Here is a 22025-nt window from a genome sequence, read left to right as displayed (position 1 = left end):
TTGTCTTTAACATTTTTAATTTGTATCAAAACTATCCCCACAATTTTTTAATTTTGTTTGTAACATTTTACATGGAATTAACATTTAAAGATAATTTTGACTCAAATCGAAAATATTAGGGATAAAATTGAATGCAACTAAATATTAAAAGTATTTTTGAAGAGTTTTTTTTAAAAAAAAATTAATTTTAATATTTTTTAGTTAAATACGCATGGCACATTTTTTCAGGAGTTTGTTAGAGGTTCAGAGGAGGGATGCACTTACTTTTAATAAAAACAACTTTTAGAAATTTTTTTGTTAAAAAAGAGAGTTGGAAAAGCAGTTGAATGATGTTTAGATTTCTCTCAAAAATGAAAAAATTCGAAATTGAAAGTGAAAGAACAAAATATTTAGGAGGAGGTAAAATATTAAAGTATTAATAGATTAAATTTAAAAAAATAATAAAATAACCTTTAAGAAATAAATATAAAAGGTTGAGGTAGAGCCCTCTTGGAACTAATTTGAATTTTGTTAAAATTCATTTTCTTTTAATGTCTATAACTCTAAAATAAACATTAAGTGTGGTGGTGGATAGAAAATATTCTATAAAAGAATATCTTTATAAATTTAGAAACAAGTAATAATACTTTTTTATGTTTAAAACAAATTTAATTATTTTATATTTTTATGTTGTAGTTAAAAATATCGTACCATTTTATTATAATTTTTTAATAAGGTTAAAATTTTGTGATAGTAATTTGAATGAGTGAAAATTATAGTATCATATTAATTCAGCATACAGCTCTACATATTATGGCTGAAGTTGTTAGCCAAATTCAATTAAATTTCACCTAATTTTATTTATTTATTTAACATTTTTGGTAGAGAAAGTCTAGAGGATCAGGATTTTTATTAAATTTTGGTCAGTACTTAACTATAAAAAAATAAAATTGAGTAATCTTACACCATTAGATGTAATCTCACACTATTAAAAATATTATTTATGACTAATTGATGGCTACAAATCATAAAATCTGCTGGCCTCCTAGCACTCCTCTTTTTGGTATTTGGTTTTAGTATATATTTATATTTTTTAATGGTAAAGAAATGTATGGTTAGAAAGTTATATTTAACAAAATGTTTAATTAAATTTGATTAATTTTACATATTGCACGTTTCATTAATTATCAATTATATTTAGACTAAACTAGTAATTAAGCAAAAGTCAATATAATTGTTTAAACTAAACATAAGACCAAAATGTCAATTAAAATGTTATTACTTGAAATTGGTAATTTATTTGGTTTTAGAAAAAAAAAAAAAGAAACTTAGAATAGTAAAGTTGTATTTAATTTAAACATAGTTTCTTAATGCAACAATAGACTTCAATTTTCCTTAAAATCTAAAAAGATTTTTGCTTAATTATTCATTCCTTTAACTTTGTTCTAACTTTCATCAAAACCAAAGAAATCGAGAAATTCAAATGATAACATTTAAAGTTTTAATTCATACTTTGATATCAAATTTAGTTTAAATATAAATATTGAATTTATATTAAATAGTTTTGATTCTAAATTATAATTTGTTATATTTTTTAAGAATATTAAATAACTAATTATTAATACAATGTACAAACTGTAAAATTAATCAAATTATCTTAAACTAATTTTGTTAAGAATAATTTGATAACATAAGAATTAGGTGTACTCTAACAAAGTTATGTGATTTAAAAATAAATAAATTATAAAAAAATATACATTTTGTAATAAAAAAAAATAATGGAAAGAGAAGGAAAAAATATTGAATGGTGAAAAAAGTAAAATCACAAGTCATCTTGATATTGTTTATCATATCTACATAGGCATTTGATGAATTTAGGTTTCTTCTTTTATTAACATTTATTAGACATTGTTTTTTTATTAAAAAAAACCCAATCTTAGTTTACATTCATCCTTTCTAGTGCAATAGGAAGTTTTTTTTTTTTTTTTTTGGTAAAAGGAGGGGGCATAAGCCCAAAAGAAAGAACACAAAAATAAGGTTCAACTAAACAAGTACAAAGCAGGGCATTTGAACCTCTTTGGCATCATCATTCAATTTGGAAACAAGTTCCTCAGGCGGCACATCAACAAATTGAAATCCTTGCTCACAATTAAATCAAGACTACGTTTAGCTAACCAATCTGCACATGAGTTAGCTTCTCTATATATGTATTTGAATTTAACTTGCCAAGACTTCAATTTCATTTTCTCTATATTTCTGATTAAAGCATTGTGACATTTGCAAGAAGGTCTGGACTTGGATATGCTCTTGAAGGAGATCTCAGAGTCTGTTTCCATTATCACATGGCGCATTCCCATCTGCCACGCCATATTAAGTCCATGAAGAATTTTCCATAGTTTAACTTCATCGATGCTATATTGCTCCAAATTCACCATGTATCCTCCTATCCACTCCCCAAGGTATGTTCTGATTAATCCTCCACACCCCGTATTTCTTTATGTATTTTGTTGTGCACCATCTATATTAAGTTTAACCCAATCTTTAGGAGGAGGTTCCCATTTAATTTGAATATGAGTTCTGGTTTGTTTGTGCTGTATGAGCTTTTTCTTGTTGAATGCTTCTTTACTGTTTACAATATATTTCCTGATGAGAGACACTGCATTGATGGGTCTAGAGAAAGGGAGAGAGAAAAACTCTTTGCACCTCCACTTCCATATCCACCAGCAGGTAGTTAGAAATTCTTCTATCCAACTAATATTATTGGATTTTTCTAAATTATTTTTCAGATTTAGGCTTATCCAATCCTCAAATTGGATTCCAAAACAAAGAGGGGTAGAGCTGGGGTTTAAGATTTGTACCCAAATAGGAGCTGTTTTGGGACAATCCCTTAGTGCATGTAATATAGTTTCAGAATAATGTTGACATTTTTTACATCTTAGGTCAGTTCTCATCAGATTGGCAGCTTTGTTTGCAGAGAGTAGTCTGCTATGTGCAAGTTGCCAAGCAAAGACTTTGATTCTTTCTTGTCCTGGCCATTTCCATATTATTTCCCATATATCATTTTTCTCTTCTCTATTTTGATTCAGTACTTTGTATGCTGTAGATACAGTAAACTCCCCATCTGTGGTATGGCTCCATTTGATAGTGTCCATCTCTGCTTCTCTAACAGGGACTGGGATGGCTCTTATTTTATCTATCACTTTCTTCGCTAGAAAATGGGACATAGTCTCTAAATCCCATTCTCCTTCACTCTTTGTAAAGGCTGACACCTTCAAATTTAGTTGCTCTTGTGGAGGATCTTGAGTAGCTATATTCAATAACAGGCCTATTCCGGTAACCCAGTTGTCTCTCCAAAATAAAACTTTTTCTCTATTTCCAATTAGCCAAGTTGTGTTCTCCTTAAATTTTTCCAAAACTTGGATAATTCTTTCCAAAATGGCAAATCTGACCTTCTGCAATTGATTCCTTCCTTTAAGTCTTGATTTCGCCCATAGAGTTGTTGAAAGACTTGCGAGCATAGGATTTCTGGTTCAGCTATCATCTTCCAGATCACTTTAAGAAGAAATGCATCATTAACTGTGCTGAGTTTTCTGAAGCCGAGGCCTCCGGTCTTCTTTGGAAGGCAGATTGTCTCCCAATTGATGTGATGCACATTTTTTTATCATCCATCTCCCCCCATATAAACCTGCGTTGTGCTTTTTCTATTTCACCACATACTCCTTTAGGAATTCTTGTGTGTTGCATCTCGTAGTTGGCCATCGGAGCAATAGCAGTTTTAGCAAGGGTTATCCTACCTGCTAGGCTTAAGTATTGTCTCTTCCACCCACTTAATTTATTCTTCACCCTTTGTAAGATGGAACTGAACTTCTCCTTCCCTTTTCTCTGATTGGTGAAAGTTGCTCCTAGGTATCTCCCTGGGCAATGTTGTTCTTGATAGTTACATAAATCAATAATGACCTTTTTTTTCTCTTGTGGGACATTTTTTGAGAAAAATATGTACGTTTTAGCTTCACTAACCTTTAAACCCGATGCTTGACAAAACTGCTTCAAAACCTCACAAACAATCCTAATTTTCTCTTCATTTGCGTCAGCAAAAACGAGTAGATCATCTGCAAATAGTAGATGTGAAATGGCCGGTCCCAACTGTCCCACCTTCATAGGCCTCCGTTGTTGATTTTCCACGCTGCTCTCTATTATTTGTGACAGTTTATCCATAGCTATCACAAATAAATAGTGAGAAATAGGATCCCCTTGCCTTAAACCTCTAGATAGGGAAAAATCCTCCGTTTTTGCTCCATTCCACAAAAGGTTATATGAGACTGAGGTCACACATTCCATTATAAGATTCACATATTTGAATTGAGACCAAACTCAAGGAGGCATGATTTGAGATAGCTCCACCTTAGGCGATCATAGGCTTTTTCAAAGTCAAACTTGATAGCCATAAATCCTCTTCTTCCTCTTATTTTCTTCATTATATGGACCATCTCCTTTGCAATTAAGATATTATCTTGAACTTTTCTTCCAGGTATAAAACTTGATTGGCAAGGTGATAGTCTTTGTGCTAGAAGCGGTTTTAGCCTTTCCACTATAATCTTAGTAACTCCCTTGTAATTAACATTGCACAGCGCTATAGGGCGAAATTGAGAGATAAATTCTGGAGCTTGAACCTTTGGAATGAGAGTTATTAGAGTTTGATTATAGTGTTTTATTTGGATTCTCCGAAATCTGATGCACAAATCTAATGCAGTTTTCCTGTATAATATCCCAATTTTCTTTATAAAATAGAGCAGGAAATCCGTCATATCCTGGGGGTTTTAAAGACCCAATGGAAAAGAATGCCTTTTTAATTTCCTCCTTGCTAGGCCTTTCATACATACGGGTTTGCTGGCTAATCTCCATCTCTTGGTACAAGCTTCTTCTATAGTTGCTATCTGGACTCCTTTCTTCCTCATCATAAAGCCGTTTAAAAAAATTGACTACAAATTGCTCTAGTTCTTCTTGATCTTCCTCCTATGTACCATCTTCTCTTCTCAGCTTTAGGACCCTGTTTTTCCTCCTTCAAATTATAGTTCTCGTATGGTAATATTTAGTATTACGGTCTCCCTCCACAATCCAATTTTCTCTTGATTTTTGTAAACACAACACTTCTTCTCTTTCCATGATCTCCTCTAACTCTTTATTCAGCTGTTTCTCGAGATCCTCCAAGAACCGATTTCTTCCATAGCTTGGGCTCCTTTGAATTTCTCCAATTCTTCTCAACAATTCTCTTTTTCGTTTATGGATATTGCCAAAAATATCTTTATTCTATCTCATCAGCACATTGGTGAGGGAAAATAAGGATGCGTGAAGATCAGTGTTCCCATTCCAATTCTCCTTGATGCAATCTTTGAATTCTGGGTGTAAATTCCACATAGCCTCAAAACGAAAAGGTCTTTGTCTGTTGTTGATGAGCTCTGGTTCTAGATTAATAAGTAAGGGGTGGTGATTCGAGTTAGATCTCACTAGAACCTCCACCTTTGCATTTGTGTACCTCATTCTCCATTCTACATTAGACAATGCTCTGTCCAATCTTTTAAAGACTCTATCAAGTCCCTCCCATTACGGACCCTTCTAGGTGAATTTGGTACCTATGTAACCCAAATCAATGAGATTACATCTTTGGATCCAATCAGCAAATTTTCTGCACGCATTAACATCAACTTTGGCACCGCCTTTCTTTTCCATAGGGTCAGCTATCTCATTGAAGTCCCCTACCATCATCCATTCCCCCGTAATCTCATTCGCCATTAATTGGAGTTCATCCCATAGTTTTTTTTGCTCTGCCTCTTGCGGGCTAGCATAGACAGTGGTTAATAGCCAACTGCCTCTATTACTTTCCTTAACTTTCATATGCACATATTGACTTTTCGATTTAATTATATTGATCCTTAGGTCAGGATCATTCCATAGAATCCAAATTCCACCACTAAAGCATGATGCTTCCTCAATATGATGAAAAGTCATACCAAAACTTCTAATAATATTAATTGCTTTATTACCACTACACCTTGTTTCCAACAACACCACTATATCTGCCTTAGTTTGTTTACAAAGTTCTCTTAGAGTGCGACAAAACTTTCTACTTGTCGTTCCTCTGCAATTCCATGATAAGACTATCATTTGAAAGGAAGAATGAAAGGCAAATACCTGAGTAAGTTGCCTTGTTCTGCTCCCCCTGAAGAGGTGCTTCGTTCTCTATTATGTTATGATTCTCTATGCTCATGTGAACATCTTCACATTGCATGTTGCAAGCAATTGCATCCTCATGGCAATCTATTTTCTCTTGGATTTCTTGCTCCTTTTCAAGCTCCATAGCCGCTTCTAGCATGATCTCTGTTTCAATAGAATGAAGGTCAGGTGGCTTAGGGTCAAGAGGGTGGTTTATCTCTTCTTCCATAGGTGTTGATATGGCAAGAAAAGAATCTTGTATGAAGGTATCTTATGTATCTACTTGGGTGTTGCTTTGAGTGCATGACCAATTTTCAGGATGGTGGCTGTGTTAGTTTTTGACTATTTTTGTTTCAGAAGTGGCTATGTTATTTAGCTTGTTTGGTACTGGGTTAAAAGGGCTAGGTAGAGGTCCTGGGTTTGTAATGATAGGTTCATGAATTTTCTGGGTTGTTATTGGCTCCTCTGAAGTAGAGTTAAAGGTCTTTTTTGGTTTTGGGTTAGTTGGATTAGGTTGGTATCCCAGTGTTGGACTTGCTAGTTTAGAGGTTTGAGTATGATTCTGTGTGTTATGGGTCCCGTTGGAGGTGATCATTTTATTCTCTTTGTTTAATGCCTCTGTTTCAACTTGAATTTGCTTTGATGGAATGTTCTGTTGACTGGTACTTTCTTCTAGTTCCACCTCATCCTCATGTGTTCTTAGCACTGCGTACCTGGTACCACTACCCCAGCCTTTTCCATTCGCTCCTTTTTCCATTTCTCCACTACCCCCTGTAGTATTGTCTCCTTTTGCCTCTTTTCTGTCCCGTGTGGATATCTGGACCAACATCCAGGGTCCATATGCTTCATTCTTTTCTTCAATTACCTGCTTACCCTTCTCTTTTTTTGAAATTCCCGGATTACCCTCCCCTACTCTGTCCACAGTGGTTGTCTTCTCTATTCCCTCTACACCCTTTCTTTCTTTCTCTGTCACCCTCACCTCTATTCCTTCTGAATTTTCTAGTATTGTCTTCAGGCAATTAGACTTCTCATGCCCTACTAACCCACAACTAAAACAGATGTTGTGGATTCCTTCATATTCCACCTTATATTTAACTCCATTAATGGCATATTGAGAGATTAGGGGGGCTGTTAGATCCAATTCCACACAAAGTCTGGCAAATTTTCCTTTACTTTTATCTGCAGTGTTTGTATCAACTTTCAAGGTGCGTCCAATCACGTTTCCTATTTTCTTCAGCATGTTTTCTTCATAATATTCAATAGCCAAACCTGGGAGTCTAATCCAAGCTGCGATTTTATCTATGGTGGCTTCAAGAGGATTGAAATCTAGTTGCCAAAAACAGATGGATAGATAGTGGTTTAGGATCTTTCAAGGACCCTCTGTAAGAGAAAAATCAAGATCCTCCTGAGAATAAAACTTTACAATGAAAATTGTCATTGCCTAAGTCAATGACCTCAATGCTGCCCATTTTTCCCCACATAGCCTCCAGTTTTCTAGTAAGGGCCAGTAAGGATATACGCCTCCCAAGAAGTTTAACAATAAGAGTATCCCACCATGGGTATCTAAGTTCCTTAATGGCTGCTTCGTTGATCCTGAAATTGAAAATCCCTTCAATCTTCTCTACTGTAATTTCTGGAATTTGGCTTCCTTCCATATTTACCTCTGATTCCCTCGAATTCCTGCGGTCCTCATCCTCTTCCATTAGCTCCTTCCCAGAAGTAGAGATGTGGCTCACTTTTTCTGTATCCATCGACACTCTACCTTTTTTGACAGTGTCGCTGAAAAATCGTTTGGGGTTGGTGGTGAAATTGCCTTCCTCTTCCCTTTCTAGCATCCACTCCTCCTCTCTAGGGGTAAGGTGAGAACTAGCGTCTCCAGTAAAAGCATGCCCTTCCAAATCAGTCCGGACCTTTTTTTTGGATTGTGTGACCAGGAATGTCCTCCTCGGACATAGCCGTCTCTCATGAGGTCGGAATCAGCTAGTTTAAGATTGGAGAAAGAAACAGGAAAAAACAGTTGTGAACACTCTAGAAGCACTCTATTGTGATCTAGATAGTGCAATAGGAAGTTAAAGGTTAAAAAAAGAACCTACATGAAACACAAGGCCCACATCTCCAATTATTAAAAAGGAGCCCAACAATTGTAATAGGCTCGACTAACTAATTTTTGGAGTTTCAGCTGCTTCACTTAGTTCTCCTGCAACGTGCTCTCTCAAAGGGGACAAGCTACCCACGTGTCATGCCATTGTATGATACAAAAAAATATTTGTATATCTGTATGATAATTCATCTGTACCGTAGAGCGCCCCCAGAACATAATTCTATTATTATTATTATTATTATTATTATTATTATTATTATAAAGATCAATATTACTATAAAGATAAAGATATAATTAAATATTAGAAATAAAAAAATACAAGAGAGATTAAAGAACTCAAAATTTATTTATTGTTCACCTTACAACCTAATAAAAACTAATAAAAATATTTAGTTTGTTATCCAATTCATATTAAAAAAAATTACAAGAGTTGAATTAATATTTTATCTATTTATCATTTATGTATCGTGATATTAAAATCAATTTCACAGCAAAATCGAAACAATTTGAAAAGAATCTAATGGTAGAAACGACCAACTATGAAGGAGGTGGTCGGCAGCGTAGCAAATTTCTCGTAGCAGAGCAGAAGCGGTGCGGATTCTTCACAGAGCAGAAGCGCGGCTTGAGCAAATTTGTCGTCGCGGAAAAAGGATAGTGCAAGGAGAGGAGGCGGCGACAAGAGGTGCCGGCGGGCTGACGTAGCGGTGGAGAGAGGAGAGGATTAGAGAGAGAGAGAGAGGAGATTTTGAAATGTATGGGGAGAGGATTTGTGCTTCAAATTTTAGGACTCGATATCGTCGAATTTACCGGCGGATAAATCCGACGGTAACAGTCACCAAAATGCAACGTTCCACTAATGGAGTTTACTGACAGACAAATATCACGCAACATTTTGCGCACTATTTTTCTCGTTTTTCTTTCAATTATTACCGGCAAATTTATCGTCGGAAACGAAAATTCACCTATAGTGATTTGACCTAACGAATTCCACATCAAAATCGTCAATAAATTCGTCGGTAAAATCGACGCTAATGTGCAACGCTGAATCTGACCATAAATTCGACAGTATTCAACGCATCTCTTGTAATAAAAGTAGGTTGAATTAAATAAATTTTTTGTATGATCTCAATTATATATTTTTATCAATATGAATTATTATTATTATTATTACTCAACATTGCATCAAATAGAAAAAAAATCTTCATATTCTCGCCGACATTATAATTGGCTCTGCAAATGAAAAAAATTAATCAAATTTTATTTTATTAGTTTTTTTTTAGGATTTGAATCCTTCAAAAATTTTTAATAATTTTTTACAGTATACATAATTTTATCAAAATAATTTTATTTTTCATGTGTATAATGGTATAAAGTAAATTTCATTTTTATTATGAATATCTTTACTAGCATTTTGAATATTCATAAACAAAAATAATAATTTATCCATAATAAAAAAAGGGTAAAAAACTCAAATAAGCCAAGGGTGTCTCATATTTACCCAAATCCGCCAAATGAAAATCTGAGACATTAATCCACCAGAATACAAAATAATGTAATTCGAATCAATAGAATTCGAATTAGGTTTACACATAATTCGAATTGATTCAATTCGAAATACTCCCTAGTACAATTTGCACCTAATTCGAATCAAGAAGCATCGAATTATGCATGCAAAAATCGCACGTAATTCGAAACAACTTGTTTCGAACTATATAAGGCAAATTCGAATTATATCAATTCGAATTACATGGAGATGGCTATGCGTATAGATTTCAAATCATATTGATTTGAATTATGTGTTTTTGGGTTCAGAGGGTAATTCGAATCAACTCGATTCAAATTACAAGGGTTTCACCTATATAAGGAGTTCGAACCAACTTCATTCGAATCACTTTTTTATTCTCATACCCCACCAAATCCCAGAGAAAATGACCAACAATCGGGCCGACGAAGACCGGGGTGCCAAATTCAGGCGATGGGGGACGATCCGGGGAGGCTTTATCGTTTGGATGGAGTTGCTCATATCGCCGGGGTGATCAACGACGAGGTTAGTTGTTTCTGATATTGCGCTGTTTATAGTGTTTATTGTTAGTGGTAAAAGGTAGTGGTTGATGATAGCGGTTTCTGATAGTGGTATTTGTTAGTGGTTTATGATAGTGATTTTTGGCAGTTGATTATGATAGTGGTTTAGCCTACCATTTTTTGTTAATGGTTTTTAACAGTGGTTTAGGCTAGTGGTTTTTGTTAATGGTTTTTGATAGTGGTTTATGGTATTGTTAGTGGTTTAGGATAGTGGTTTAGGCCAGTTGTTTTTGTTAATGGTTTTTGATAGTGGTTTATGTTATTGTTAGTGGTTTAGGATAGTGGTTTGGGGTAGTGGTTTAGGCTAGTGGGTTTTGTTAATGGTTTTTGATAGTGGTTTATGTTAGTGTTAGTGGTTTAGGATAGCGGTTTATGCATTCAATTTTGGTCGCTGGTTTAATATATCTACTATTGCATGTTTACTGTGTTGGTTCTTTATGGCGTTAATTGTATATGTTAGTGTTATTTTAATTTTTTCTAATAATGCGGTTCATGTAATGCCCAGCCCCGGCGTTGCATATCGAGCATGCGGCGATAGCAGGGATGTGTCTTGATGATAGATACGTTCCGTACTTGCAGATGGCCGGATTATACCGTCTTACGAGACTGAACGACAGATGGTTCCGAATAGACGAGCCCCTACTGAGTGCATTCGTCGAGAGGTGGTGGCCTGAGACGCACACCTTCCACATGCCGTTCGGAGAGTGCACCATCACACTTCAGGACGTTGCGTACCAGCTAGGGTTGCCAGTGGACGGGCATTACGTCAGCGGTTACCTGACAGACTTCCACGTATACATTGAGGGTGGCCGGCCATCTTGGCAGTGGTTCCATGAGTTGCTCGGTGTTTTACCTCCTGAAAACCAAATTCAAAAGTTCGCAGTGAACTGCACCTGGTTCCAGGAGACTTTTGGAGAGTGCCCAGACGGGGTCGATGAGGAGACAGTTAGGCGCTTTACCCGTGCCTACATCATGATGTTGTTGGGCACCCAGCTGTTTGCCGACAAGTCCGGCAACCGTATTCACATCAGATGGTTACCGTTTGTGGCTCGGCTTGAGGAGATGGGAGGCTATAGCTGGGGATCGGCGGAACTAGCATGGTTGTACCGGTGCATGTGCCGAGTGGCCAACTGACATGTCGTGAAGTTAGCTGGGCCGTTACAGTTACTTCAGTCTTGGATCTTTTGGCGGTTTCCTGATTTTAGACCTGCTGGGTATGATGCGTTTAGCTAGCCCCTTGCCTCGAGGTACCACTATCTTATTGTACTATTTATCCTTCTGTCTTGTATTTTCATTGTCGCATGCAATTTTTTGGCTTTTAGAGAAACTCATGAATGCAATACTATATTTAATTCCTATGCAAGTGGTCAGGATACAATCCTGGGATTAGCGAGAAAGGACCTCAGGTGCAGACGGCTCGACTGAGACTCGACTTGTTACAGGCTCGGGACGTAAGTACGCTAAGCTCATATGTGTAGCTACTACTTCTTTCAGTGTATATATTTTAACGAATTTGTCAAACGGACTTGATTTGCTTTTTTCAGTTCATATGGATGCCCTACAGCACATCCGACGTCCTGCAGGTGGTCCATCCGGAGGTCTTAGAGCCTCGACATACGATGTTATGGCGGTGTGTGACGTCCCTTATATATTTTGCGATAGTCGAGTGGCATCAGGTTGATAGAGTGTTACCGCAGTTCAGCGGCGTTCAGCCTCCCCCACGTCCCGCCCTGAACATCGACTTCCTGATGTCGAAGGACGGGCGAGGTGGTGACCGTTGGTTTCTGTCCCATTTACAGCATTGGCATGTTCACTGGGAGACACGTGTAGATCACGTGTTACGGTTCGATATTGTTGCTGACCCGGGACCCTCACATGAGTTCTTGACCTGGTGGCATCAGCATGGGAAGAGGTTCTTGTCACCTGAGATGTACTTGGGGGATCCGAAAGGTATTCCTATTCCGGTTGAGGCATCGCAGAGGGGTGCAGGCCGAGTTCCAGATATGGACATAGTTGACGACGTTCCTGACAGGCGTCGGGTTGACAGGAGAGCTCGAGTCGGGACACGTCGTAGCCAGCGTGACTGGCGCTGGCTGGATCAGGCTATGTAGGAGGGTGATGAGGCCGGTAGGGGCGATGGTCGACGACGAGGGCGTGGAGGCAGGATGAGGCAGGCTGCTCCTAGGCAGGATAGCCCTGATCGTGGTGATCATGCGGCGGGAGGAGGAGCTCTAGTGGGGGATGTTAGGCCCGCTCAGGGTGGACATGGTGGAGAGTGGTATGGGTCCGGTATGTGAGATTCATCCAGTCATCCTGACACTGGGCTTGGCGTGGGGTCGCTCGGAGATTACTTTGTCGATGTTCCCACTGACGACCAGACACCTCAGGAGAATACGCCATGGGTGATTCCAGGTTCCATGTTTTCAGAGTTTCTTGCCGGTGATGGGATTGACGCGGATTTTGGAGGATCACATTTCCTAGATGAGATCACCACCATCATGCAGGAGGATGAGGCAGCCCGTCGACGGGGACACACGACGGGGACACAGGCAGCGCTAGATGTCGACCTGAATGAGCCTCCCTCAGTTGGCCCTGTTCAGCCTTTCGCCTTGGGTGGGACCCCAGCATCAGCACGTGCTGCTCCATCACATTCAGTCGCCGGACCATCCTCCTCCAGACCCCTACATGTCCAGACTAGGGTGCCTGCACAGCCACCCCCGGAGGACGAGGAGGACGAGATCGAGGATGAGGAGCCCCTTATCCAGAGAGGTCATAGGACACGAGTCCCACGTCGTTGTGGCACAGGGTCGCATCTATTTAGATGATTTGTTGGTTGTTATATGTTTTTGTCGTTATGCCCCTATTTTATGTTGTTATCTTTGTTGTATGTTAAATACTTTTGTTGTCAGTGTTGTATTTTGTATTCCTATTTAAGTTGATCATGCAGCAGTGTCTTTGGTTTTGCGTTATTCTGTAAGTTATTTCCATATGTAAGTTATTCCTATTTTAGTTGATCATGCAGCAGTGTCTTTGGTTTTGTGTTATATACTTAATTTTCCATATCTAAGTTATTTCCATCATTAGTAACACATTTAACATATATATCTTCTACGAGACTTGTACTTTAGCACTGAAGACTGACAACTTAGCAAACATAGTACATCGTTTTCTAGGAAAAAAGTTACGCACGAAAACACTAATACAGCAGCAGAATATAAAAACAAACGCTACTATTTATTTCACCCTGCATGACTGGGTCCTCCGGCCTGTAGGCAACTCCGACGAGTGTGTCCCGGTTGCCTGCAAAGGCCACATCTCTTGGGCCGGTTCGGATCTGCCTCATCCATGTTGGTCCTTATCCGAGTGGACGGCGGACGACCCTCCCTTGCACGCCTCATACTCGGGTCGGGTATAACGGTCGGCCCGTCATAAGGTGGCCAGAATCCCTCCGGAATGGCCGGAGTAAATCCCATCTAATATACGCTGAAAACCGAACTAAGTCGATACACCGGGTGGACGTATGGCTGCCAAGTAACACGTGAGTAGGCACAGCATGCCAAGGCGTGTGGACATGGGAAATGAAGTGCCTGGAAGTAGTCACAGTCACATGTCTGAGAACCAAGGGACACCCTATAGCTCCCCAGTGAGAACGAGCCTGTCGGAGTCGTCTCTGCCACGGTGTACTCCGAGTTATCTCTATCGTATACAGTCACCATGAAGCACCTAGCAGTTTTGAGGTTTGCCTCGATACACTTTACCAGGTATTGACTGAATTGTTGTCCGGTGCCCAGCTGGGCCTGTGCCTCCCTCCCCTTGCGGACGAATAGTTCAGCCAACCTGCCGTATGTGGCTTTCACCAGCGAGCACACAGGGAGGTTCCTAACACCCTTCAGGAATGAATTCACACACTCAGAGATATTGGTCGTCATGTGACCGAACCTCTGACCCTCGTCACAATACTGTGTCCACAACGAATACTCAATCCGGTTCACCCAGTCACACATTGCCAGATTCTCAGAACGGAGAATGTCAAACCAGTAGTCGAACTCCACTTTGGTCTTCGCATATGCAGCGTTCACAAGAAGCCTCCGGGCATCTTTGCCCTTGAAGGTGAGGGCGAAATTCGTTGCTACGTGTCGAATGCAGAATGCCCGGTATGCAGCCGGAGGTAGCCACCCCCCATCAGGAGCCTCGAGCGCTGCCTTGATGCTGTTATGCCTATCTGAAATAACTAACAGACCTGGCTGAGGTGTCACGTGCTGACGGAGGTGGGAGAGAAAAAAGGACCATGACTCAGCATTCTCACCCTCAACTAGTGCAAAAGCCACGGGAAGTATGTTAGAGTTCCCATCCTGTGCAATCGCGACAAGCAACGTTCCCCCATACTTGCCATATAGATGGGTGCCGTCAATACTCACCAACGGTTTGCAATGACGAAATGCCTCGATACAAGGCGGAAACGTCCAGAACAACCTCTGAAAATAAGCCTGAGACTCGTCTAGCTGTCCCCCGACTCGAACAGGGCAAGTCCTGAGGACTGCTACAGTACCAGGCATCGTCAACTGAACTCCTAACACCCACCTAGGGAGCTCGTTGTACGACTCATCCCAGTCCCCATAGATGACGGCAACGGCCTTCTGCTTCACCATCCACACCCTCCTATACGTCGGCCTCAACCCAAAGTGTGTGGCCGTGGCATTTAGCAGCACCTTGATGTTGACGGATGCATCAGCCCTCACCATTGGCATAATGAACGTCGCTATCACATGGTAGTCCAAACTCCTATGGTCGCTGGAGATGGAGGTGGCGAGACAGGTATGCGGTCCGTTCTACCGTTTGACTTCCCAGATGCCATTGCGCTGCCAGAGACTCAACCGAATCAACCATGTGCACCCATTCCCAAACTCAGTACACTTTCCCACATACCTGCGATAGTCAGACTCAACTACCTTGTACTGTACCCCTTGGCGGATGCTATAAGTCTTCACACTCAACAGCGCCTCGTCTTTATCCTGAAATTGTTGACCAACTTGGAACTCTGTCATACCAGCAGACCCTTCCGTATCTCTGGCGCCAAATCCAGCAACCTGTCCAGCATATTCATCCTGCCTCATGGCATCTAGGTCCAACGATGAAAAATGGGGTGGGTACTGCTGTGTGCCAGAACTAGATCCACCTGTAGCCCCTCTCGGATCACTCACTCCAAGATCATCGCCACTGTCGTCGGCGATCATATCCGGCTCGACATCATCGTCATCTGGATCATCAAACAACCCTTCACCAACACCGGCTGGTGCAGGACACTGTACTTCGGTCGGAAGATGTTCCCCATGTCGAACCTCGTCGCCAACATTGCCGCTGAGATCAACAGCGAACGAAGGGGAGGCGACAGGCTGGATCGGTGGCTCATACACAGGGACGGAGGATGAAGCAACCGCAGGTCTCAAGCTTGAACCGGCCACCGTGGCTATAGTGTTGGTATTCCGGTTCGAACCACCCGAGCTGGATACCACGTCAACCAACTTTGCCAACAGCTCTGGTGTCCTCACCTCAGGAAACTGCCTGCGACAATGAAACATGACCTGCAAGTCCTCATCACTCCCGATCGTGAAACAATCATATTTCACGGTATCATGGAGCACCGTGGTTGGAATGCGATAGAAAAACTTCTTTACCCTTTTCACTCCTTCTAGACCAAGCTTGACCAGCACGGAGCTAACGAGGGCATCGTAGCTCGTCGTAGGCCTCACGATAATACATAGAGGATCCTTATCAGTGAACTTCACACCGGACCGAGTTTTTCTCTTAATCGATCCTCTGTGGTGTACCAACACTAGAAAACTGTCCTCACTTGCCATCTTACCTCTCTGTTGAGAGCAACTCACGTTTAGCATATATATAGAGCTCTGCTTCACAGTAATTCGAATCAACCTCATTCGCACTAAAAAAATATAATTCGAATCAACTAATTTCGAATTAACAAAGCTTAGTAATTCGAATTGATATGATTCGAACTACATTAATGTCACCCTTTCTTAGTAATTCGAATTGATATGATTCGAATTTCTCTTTAGTAATTCGAAGCAACTTGTTTCGAACTACATGCAATTATAATTCGAAACGTATAGATTCGAATTATATAAATTTTTGCTTTGGTTGAATGGCGTATCAAATTTCTTTTTGGCTGATTTGCGTTATATGTTTTCTCCCATGGCTTAATACGATTTTTTACCCTAAAAAAACCAACAAAACCGATTGCAATAAAGTAATACACATTCTTCAATAATTTTTTCTATTATTTTACGAAAAAGTCTCAAAGTTTAGTATTTTCATTAAAATTTAATTCGTATTTAATTATCAAGAGAAAGAATATGTAATTTTATACTATTAAATATAATCTCATATTATTTAAAATATTAATAATAATTAATTAATAAATTAATAAATATAAATCACAAAATATACTAATCTCCTAACACTAATATTATTTTACACCCACCTACACGCATATTCCCTGTTTTTTAGTTTGAGTAACTCTCAATTTTCTTTGTTGGCGTACATTCCTTTATCCAAACAACCGTATTTAACATGTTTTTTGGTGAGCCTCAGGTTAGTTTATATATTTTTTTAGGGTAAAAAATACATATAAGTCAAGGAGAGATTTTTATTACGCAATTTAGTCAAACCAGATTCTCATTCATCAATCAACCAAAGCACACTATAATGTAATTCGAAGCAACAAAATTTGAATTACACTTCCACATAATTCGAAACAACATAGTTCAAATTATTCTCAACATAGGTGTATATGTAAATCGAAACTACATGGTTCGAATTAAAAATAGCATAATTCGAAGAGGGTTCATTCGAACTACAAGTGAGCACGTAATTTTCAAGGAGTTCGAAACAAATAGATTCGAACTACTCACAGTTTGAAAACATGGTGTAATTCGAAATTAGTATAAAATTATCAAATATAAATTAATTTTAACTCCTATTAGTACATTGAATAAAAAATAACATATAAAAATGTACTTATATTTATTAAATTTTAATAACATATAAAAATTTAACGACTTTTTAAATACTCTTTTTATAATACGAGTACATTTTTATATATTTTAAATACTTTATAAAAACAACATTTAAATACTTTATAAAAAAATTATTTAATAAAATGTTGTGTATGTTTATCATACAAAAATAAAGTGTTGTGCCAATATAATAACATTATAACATTTAAAATCAATTTTTTTTCTAAGATTAAAAGCAGCACATGGAAAAGTATTATTGGTATTCTAAAGCTAACTTAATGAAAAAAGATAGAACTGTATTTTTTAGGATTTTATGTACATAATTAACCTAATTTTTTTTAATATTGATCAAAGATGTGTGTTACACTAGGTTATTTGGTTTCAGGTAAGTTTTACTCTACTAAAATTTTTTTTTTATTTACTTTTCAGAGACACAAATCTAAAAAATTTTATAAATCAATTTAAAAGAAAACATCATTGACGTTTTCATTAAAAATTTAATTGTACTCGTTACAAAATTTTAGTAAAAGAGTACATTATAAATTTTTATAATACTCGTCATAAGACACGAATCTAAAAAATTTTATAAATCAATTTAAAAGAAAACATCATTAACGTTTTCATTAAAAATTTAATTGTACTCGTTACAAAATTTTAGTAAAAGAGTACATTACAAATTTTTATAATACTCGTCATAAGACACAAATCTAAAAAATTTTATAAATCAATTTAAAAGAAAACATCATTAACGTTTTCATTAAAAATTTAATTGTATTCGTTACAAAATTTTAGTAAAAGAGTACATTACAAATTTTTATAATACTCGTCATAACAAATTTTAGTAGAGTAAAACTTACCTGAAACCAAATAACCTAGTGTAACACACATCTTTGATCAATATTAAAAAAAATTAGGCTAATTATGTACATAAAATCCTAAAAAATACAGTTCTATCTTTTTTAATTAAGTTAGTTTTAGAATACCAATAATACTTTTTCATGTGCTTCTTTTAATCCTAGACAAAAAAAAAATTGATTTTAAATGTTATAATGTTATTATATTGGCACAACACTTTATTTTTGTATGATAAACATACACAACACTTTATTAAATAATTTTTTTATAAAGTATTTAAATGTTGTTTTTATAAAATATTTAAAGTATATAAAAATGTACTCGTACTATAAAAAGAGTATTTAAAAAGTCGTTAAATTTTTATATGTTATTAAAATATAATAAATATAAGTACATTTTTATATGTTATTTTTAATTCAATGTACTAATAGGAGTTAAAATTAATTTATATTTGATAATTTTATATTAATTTCGAATTACACCATGTTTTCAAATTGTGAGTAGTTCGAATCTATTTGTTTCGAACTCCTTAGAAATTACGTGCTCACTTGTAGTTCGAATGAAACCTCTTCGAATTATGCTATTTTTAATTCGAATCATGTAGCTTCGATTTATATATACACCTACGTTGGGAATAATTCGAACCATGTTGTTTCAAATTATGTAGGAGTGTAATTCAAATTTTGTTGCTTCGAATTATATCATAGTGTGTTTTGGTTGATTGATAAATGAGAATCTGGTTTGGCTGAATTGCGTAATAAAAATCTCCCCTTGGCTTATATGCATTTTTTACCCATTTTTTTACTTATTTTTTTGGTGGCTGTATTTTTTTTTACTTGTTATAGTATTTAATTTTTGTTTAAGTTAGTTTATATTTTTTACTTGTTATGATACTTAATTTAATTTAATATATTCTTAATTTAATTAAAGGATTGGATTTTATATTAGACTTGATGGTACATAGAACAGATGGAGCGTAATTAAGCAACTATGCAGCAATATAAGGAAACTCTCCCTAAATTCATAACTACTTTGTAACAACAGATATCACTCTTAATCTTTTTTTTATTATTGCATGCAGTACCTAGTATAATTTATATCCTATCACTTCATAGTAGATTTAAGTTATTATCATTAAGTACCAACGAGTTATAGCTCAAATGACATAATCTTCCCATACTCATTTAAGAGGTCGCGGGTTGGAGTCCTATCTTTGAAAAAAAAAAAGTTATTATCATTAAGTTGTTTCATTTATTTCATGCATTATATATATGAACATAAAATGAATAAACTTGATTCTTTTACTTTTATTTTAGTCTTGTATTAACTCATGGAGTCTCACATGACAACAATAAAGAAGTCTCACAGTCCACAAATTCAGCCTAACAAAATTCATAAATTCAGTTTTAATTTTAGCCTTTATCATCTTATCTTATCTTTATGTTACCATCTTATTTTATCTTTGCTTTTCTCTTTCGTAGACAATACTCTATATATATTTAGTTTTACTCTTATAATTCAATCAATCAAGAAATACATACCAAAGTATTCTTTATCTTTGCGTACTCTTTTTCTCTTTCAATTTTGTTATGGTATCAGAGCTCTTCTTGAGCTCTACTGATATCCATGGATAAACCAACCGATTCAGATCCTAAAACTCCTTCAACTCCCCCGCCTACCATGAATAATCAACCTTCCAATTTAACTCAAGATACAACCAATCCCTTTTATATTTATGCAAGCGAAAATCCTACCTCAGTCTTGGTTACCCTGTTCTCACAGAAAACAATTACCATTCATGGAATAGATCCTTCACTATGGCTATTATGTCCAAAAATAAATATAGATTTCTTACCGGTTCTATCTCCTATCCTCTACCTGGGGATCCTCTTTTCTCGGCTTGGAAACATTGCAACAACTTGGTCTTATCTTGGTTATTCCATTCTTTGTCCCCTTCTATAACTCAAAGTGTCCTCTATTTTGCTATTGCCTCCTCTGTTTGGACCGATTTGAAAGAACGATTTGCTCAGAGCGATCTTCTCCGAATTGCTGAGTTGCAAGAAGAAATCTATGCACTTAAGCAGGGCACTCTGTCTGTCTGTCACCGAGTTCTACACATCACTGAAGTCTCTTTGGGAGGAACTCGACAGTTCTCGCCCTCTCCCGGTCTGTTCATGTCCAGCAACATCTCACATATCACAAGATTTCATAATTTGCTTTCTTAAGGGATTGGATGAACGGTTTTCGGTGGTACGATCTCAAATACTTCTCCTAGACCAATTACCTCCAGCAACCATAGTTTTTGCATTGGTCATCCAACATGAACGACAGCTATAAGTTACCGCTGGGATTCTAGATGATCCACGTTCCATCACTGCCACCGTCTATTCGCGGCACCCGTCACAAGGTCGCGGTCGCGGTCATAGTGGCTTTTCCTCTGGCAAGGGTGGCGGTGGTTTCCCCTCCAGCGCGGGACGTGGTGGTTCCTCTAAGTTCTGTACGCATTGCGGTCGTAGTGGCCACACGATTGAAGTCTGTTATTCAAAATACGGGTACCCGCCAGGGCATCCACGTCACTTTGATAGTCCACATCACTCCGCTGCTGTCGCCGCCGCCACTTCTCCTTCAATCGCCCCTCCAGTTTATGATGAGAGGGCAGCCCTAGGTCATGTTGAAGGGCATACCCATCAGCCGAATCCAAACCCAATTTTGGACCTCTCACTAGCCCAACAACAAGCTCTCATTGCACTTCTCAAAAAGACCGAGTCTCCCTCTTCAGAATATAGAGATAATGGTTCATCAAATCAAAATGGATTTTTGCCTAATCCGAGTACTCATTATCTTTGTTCTTCAAACACATTTTCTATTTTAAATAATTTTTCCAACAAAAATACCTTTTTAAATTCATTATTGACTCTGGTGCCACAAACCATATTGCATCAAACTTATCTTGGTTTATTTTATATTACAAAATCTATCCTATTATCATTCACTTACCAAATAACACTAAAGTCACTGCTTCCTATAAGGGTGTTGTACAATTTTCTTCATCCTTAATCGTTCATGATGTTCTTTATCTGCTTTACTTTAATTTTAACATTATTTTCATATCTAAAATTACTTCCAATCTTCAATGTCAATTCACTTTTTCATCTTCTTCTTGTACTTTACAGACCAACACTTTGAGAACGATTGGCTTTGGTAGAATGAGAAAAGGCTTGTATGTTGTTGAAAGTACTCTCACTCACACTCCATCAACTTCACATTCCATTCATACTATCAAAACAAAATCAGCCATTACACCATCCGAGCTATGGCATTTTCGTTTGGGTCATCTTTCTGAACAACGACTTAATTATTTACATAAGCAATTTCCTTTTATTTCTATGCATTATGATAAAACTTGTGATATTTGTCATTTTTTTAAACAGAAGAAACTTTCATTTTCTCAAAGCTTTAATAAAGCTAATGCAATTTTTTATTTATTACATTTTGACATTTGGGGCCCATTTCAACAAAATTCTATTCATAATCATAAATATTTCTTAATTGTCGTTGATGATTTTAGTCGCTTTACATGGGCTATTTTGATAAAATCAAAAGGAGAAGTGCAAAATCATGTAAAGAATTTTATTACTTTAGTTGAAACACAATTCAACTCTAAAGTCAAAACTGTCCGTTCCGATAATGGACCAGAATTTATTTTACATGATTTTTATGCTTCCAAGGGCATTATTCATCAACGTAGTTGTGTTGAAACCCCT

General features: G+C 37.2%; 1 protein-coding gene and 1 pseudogene across 1 annotated transcript; one reads left to right on the top strand and one right to left on the bottom strand.

Moving 5' to 3' along the window:
- The first annotated feature begins 12300 nt into the window (after positions 1-12300).
- Positions 12301-13197, top strand: LOC148554500 (uncharacterized; annotated as a pseudogene).
- A 648-nt stretch (positions 13198-13845) lies between these two features.
- Positions 13846-15114, bottom strand: LOC148554499 (uncharacterized). The gene has a single exon (XM_088490349.1). It carries the CDS (start codon positions 15112-15114, stop codon positions 13846-13848), a length of 1269 nt encoding a protein of 422 aa, XP_088346475.1.
- Between the last annotated feature and the right edge of the window lie 6911 nt (positions 15115-22025).

Source organism: Arachis ipaensis, chromosome B6, assembly GCF_059453495.1.
Source record: "Arachis ipaensis isolate K30076 ecotype BB chromosome B6, ASM5945349v1, whole genome shotgun sequence".
Lineage (NCBI taxonomy): Eukaryota > Viridiplantae > Streptophyta > Magnoliopsida > Fabales > Fabaceae > Arachis > Arachis ipaensis.
This window is presented reverse-complemented; position numbering and strand designations above follow the sequence as displayed.

Bases quoted from the DNA above. Each gene is read 5' to 3' on its own strand.
- LOC148554499 (XM_088490349.1), bottom strand. From the start codon at position 15,114: ATGGTGAGGGCTGATGCATCCGTCAACATCAAGGTGCTGCTAAATGCC.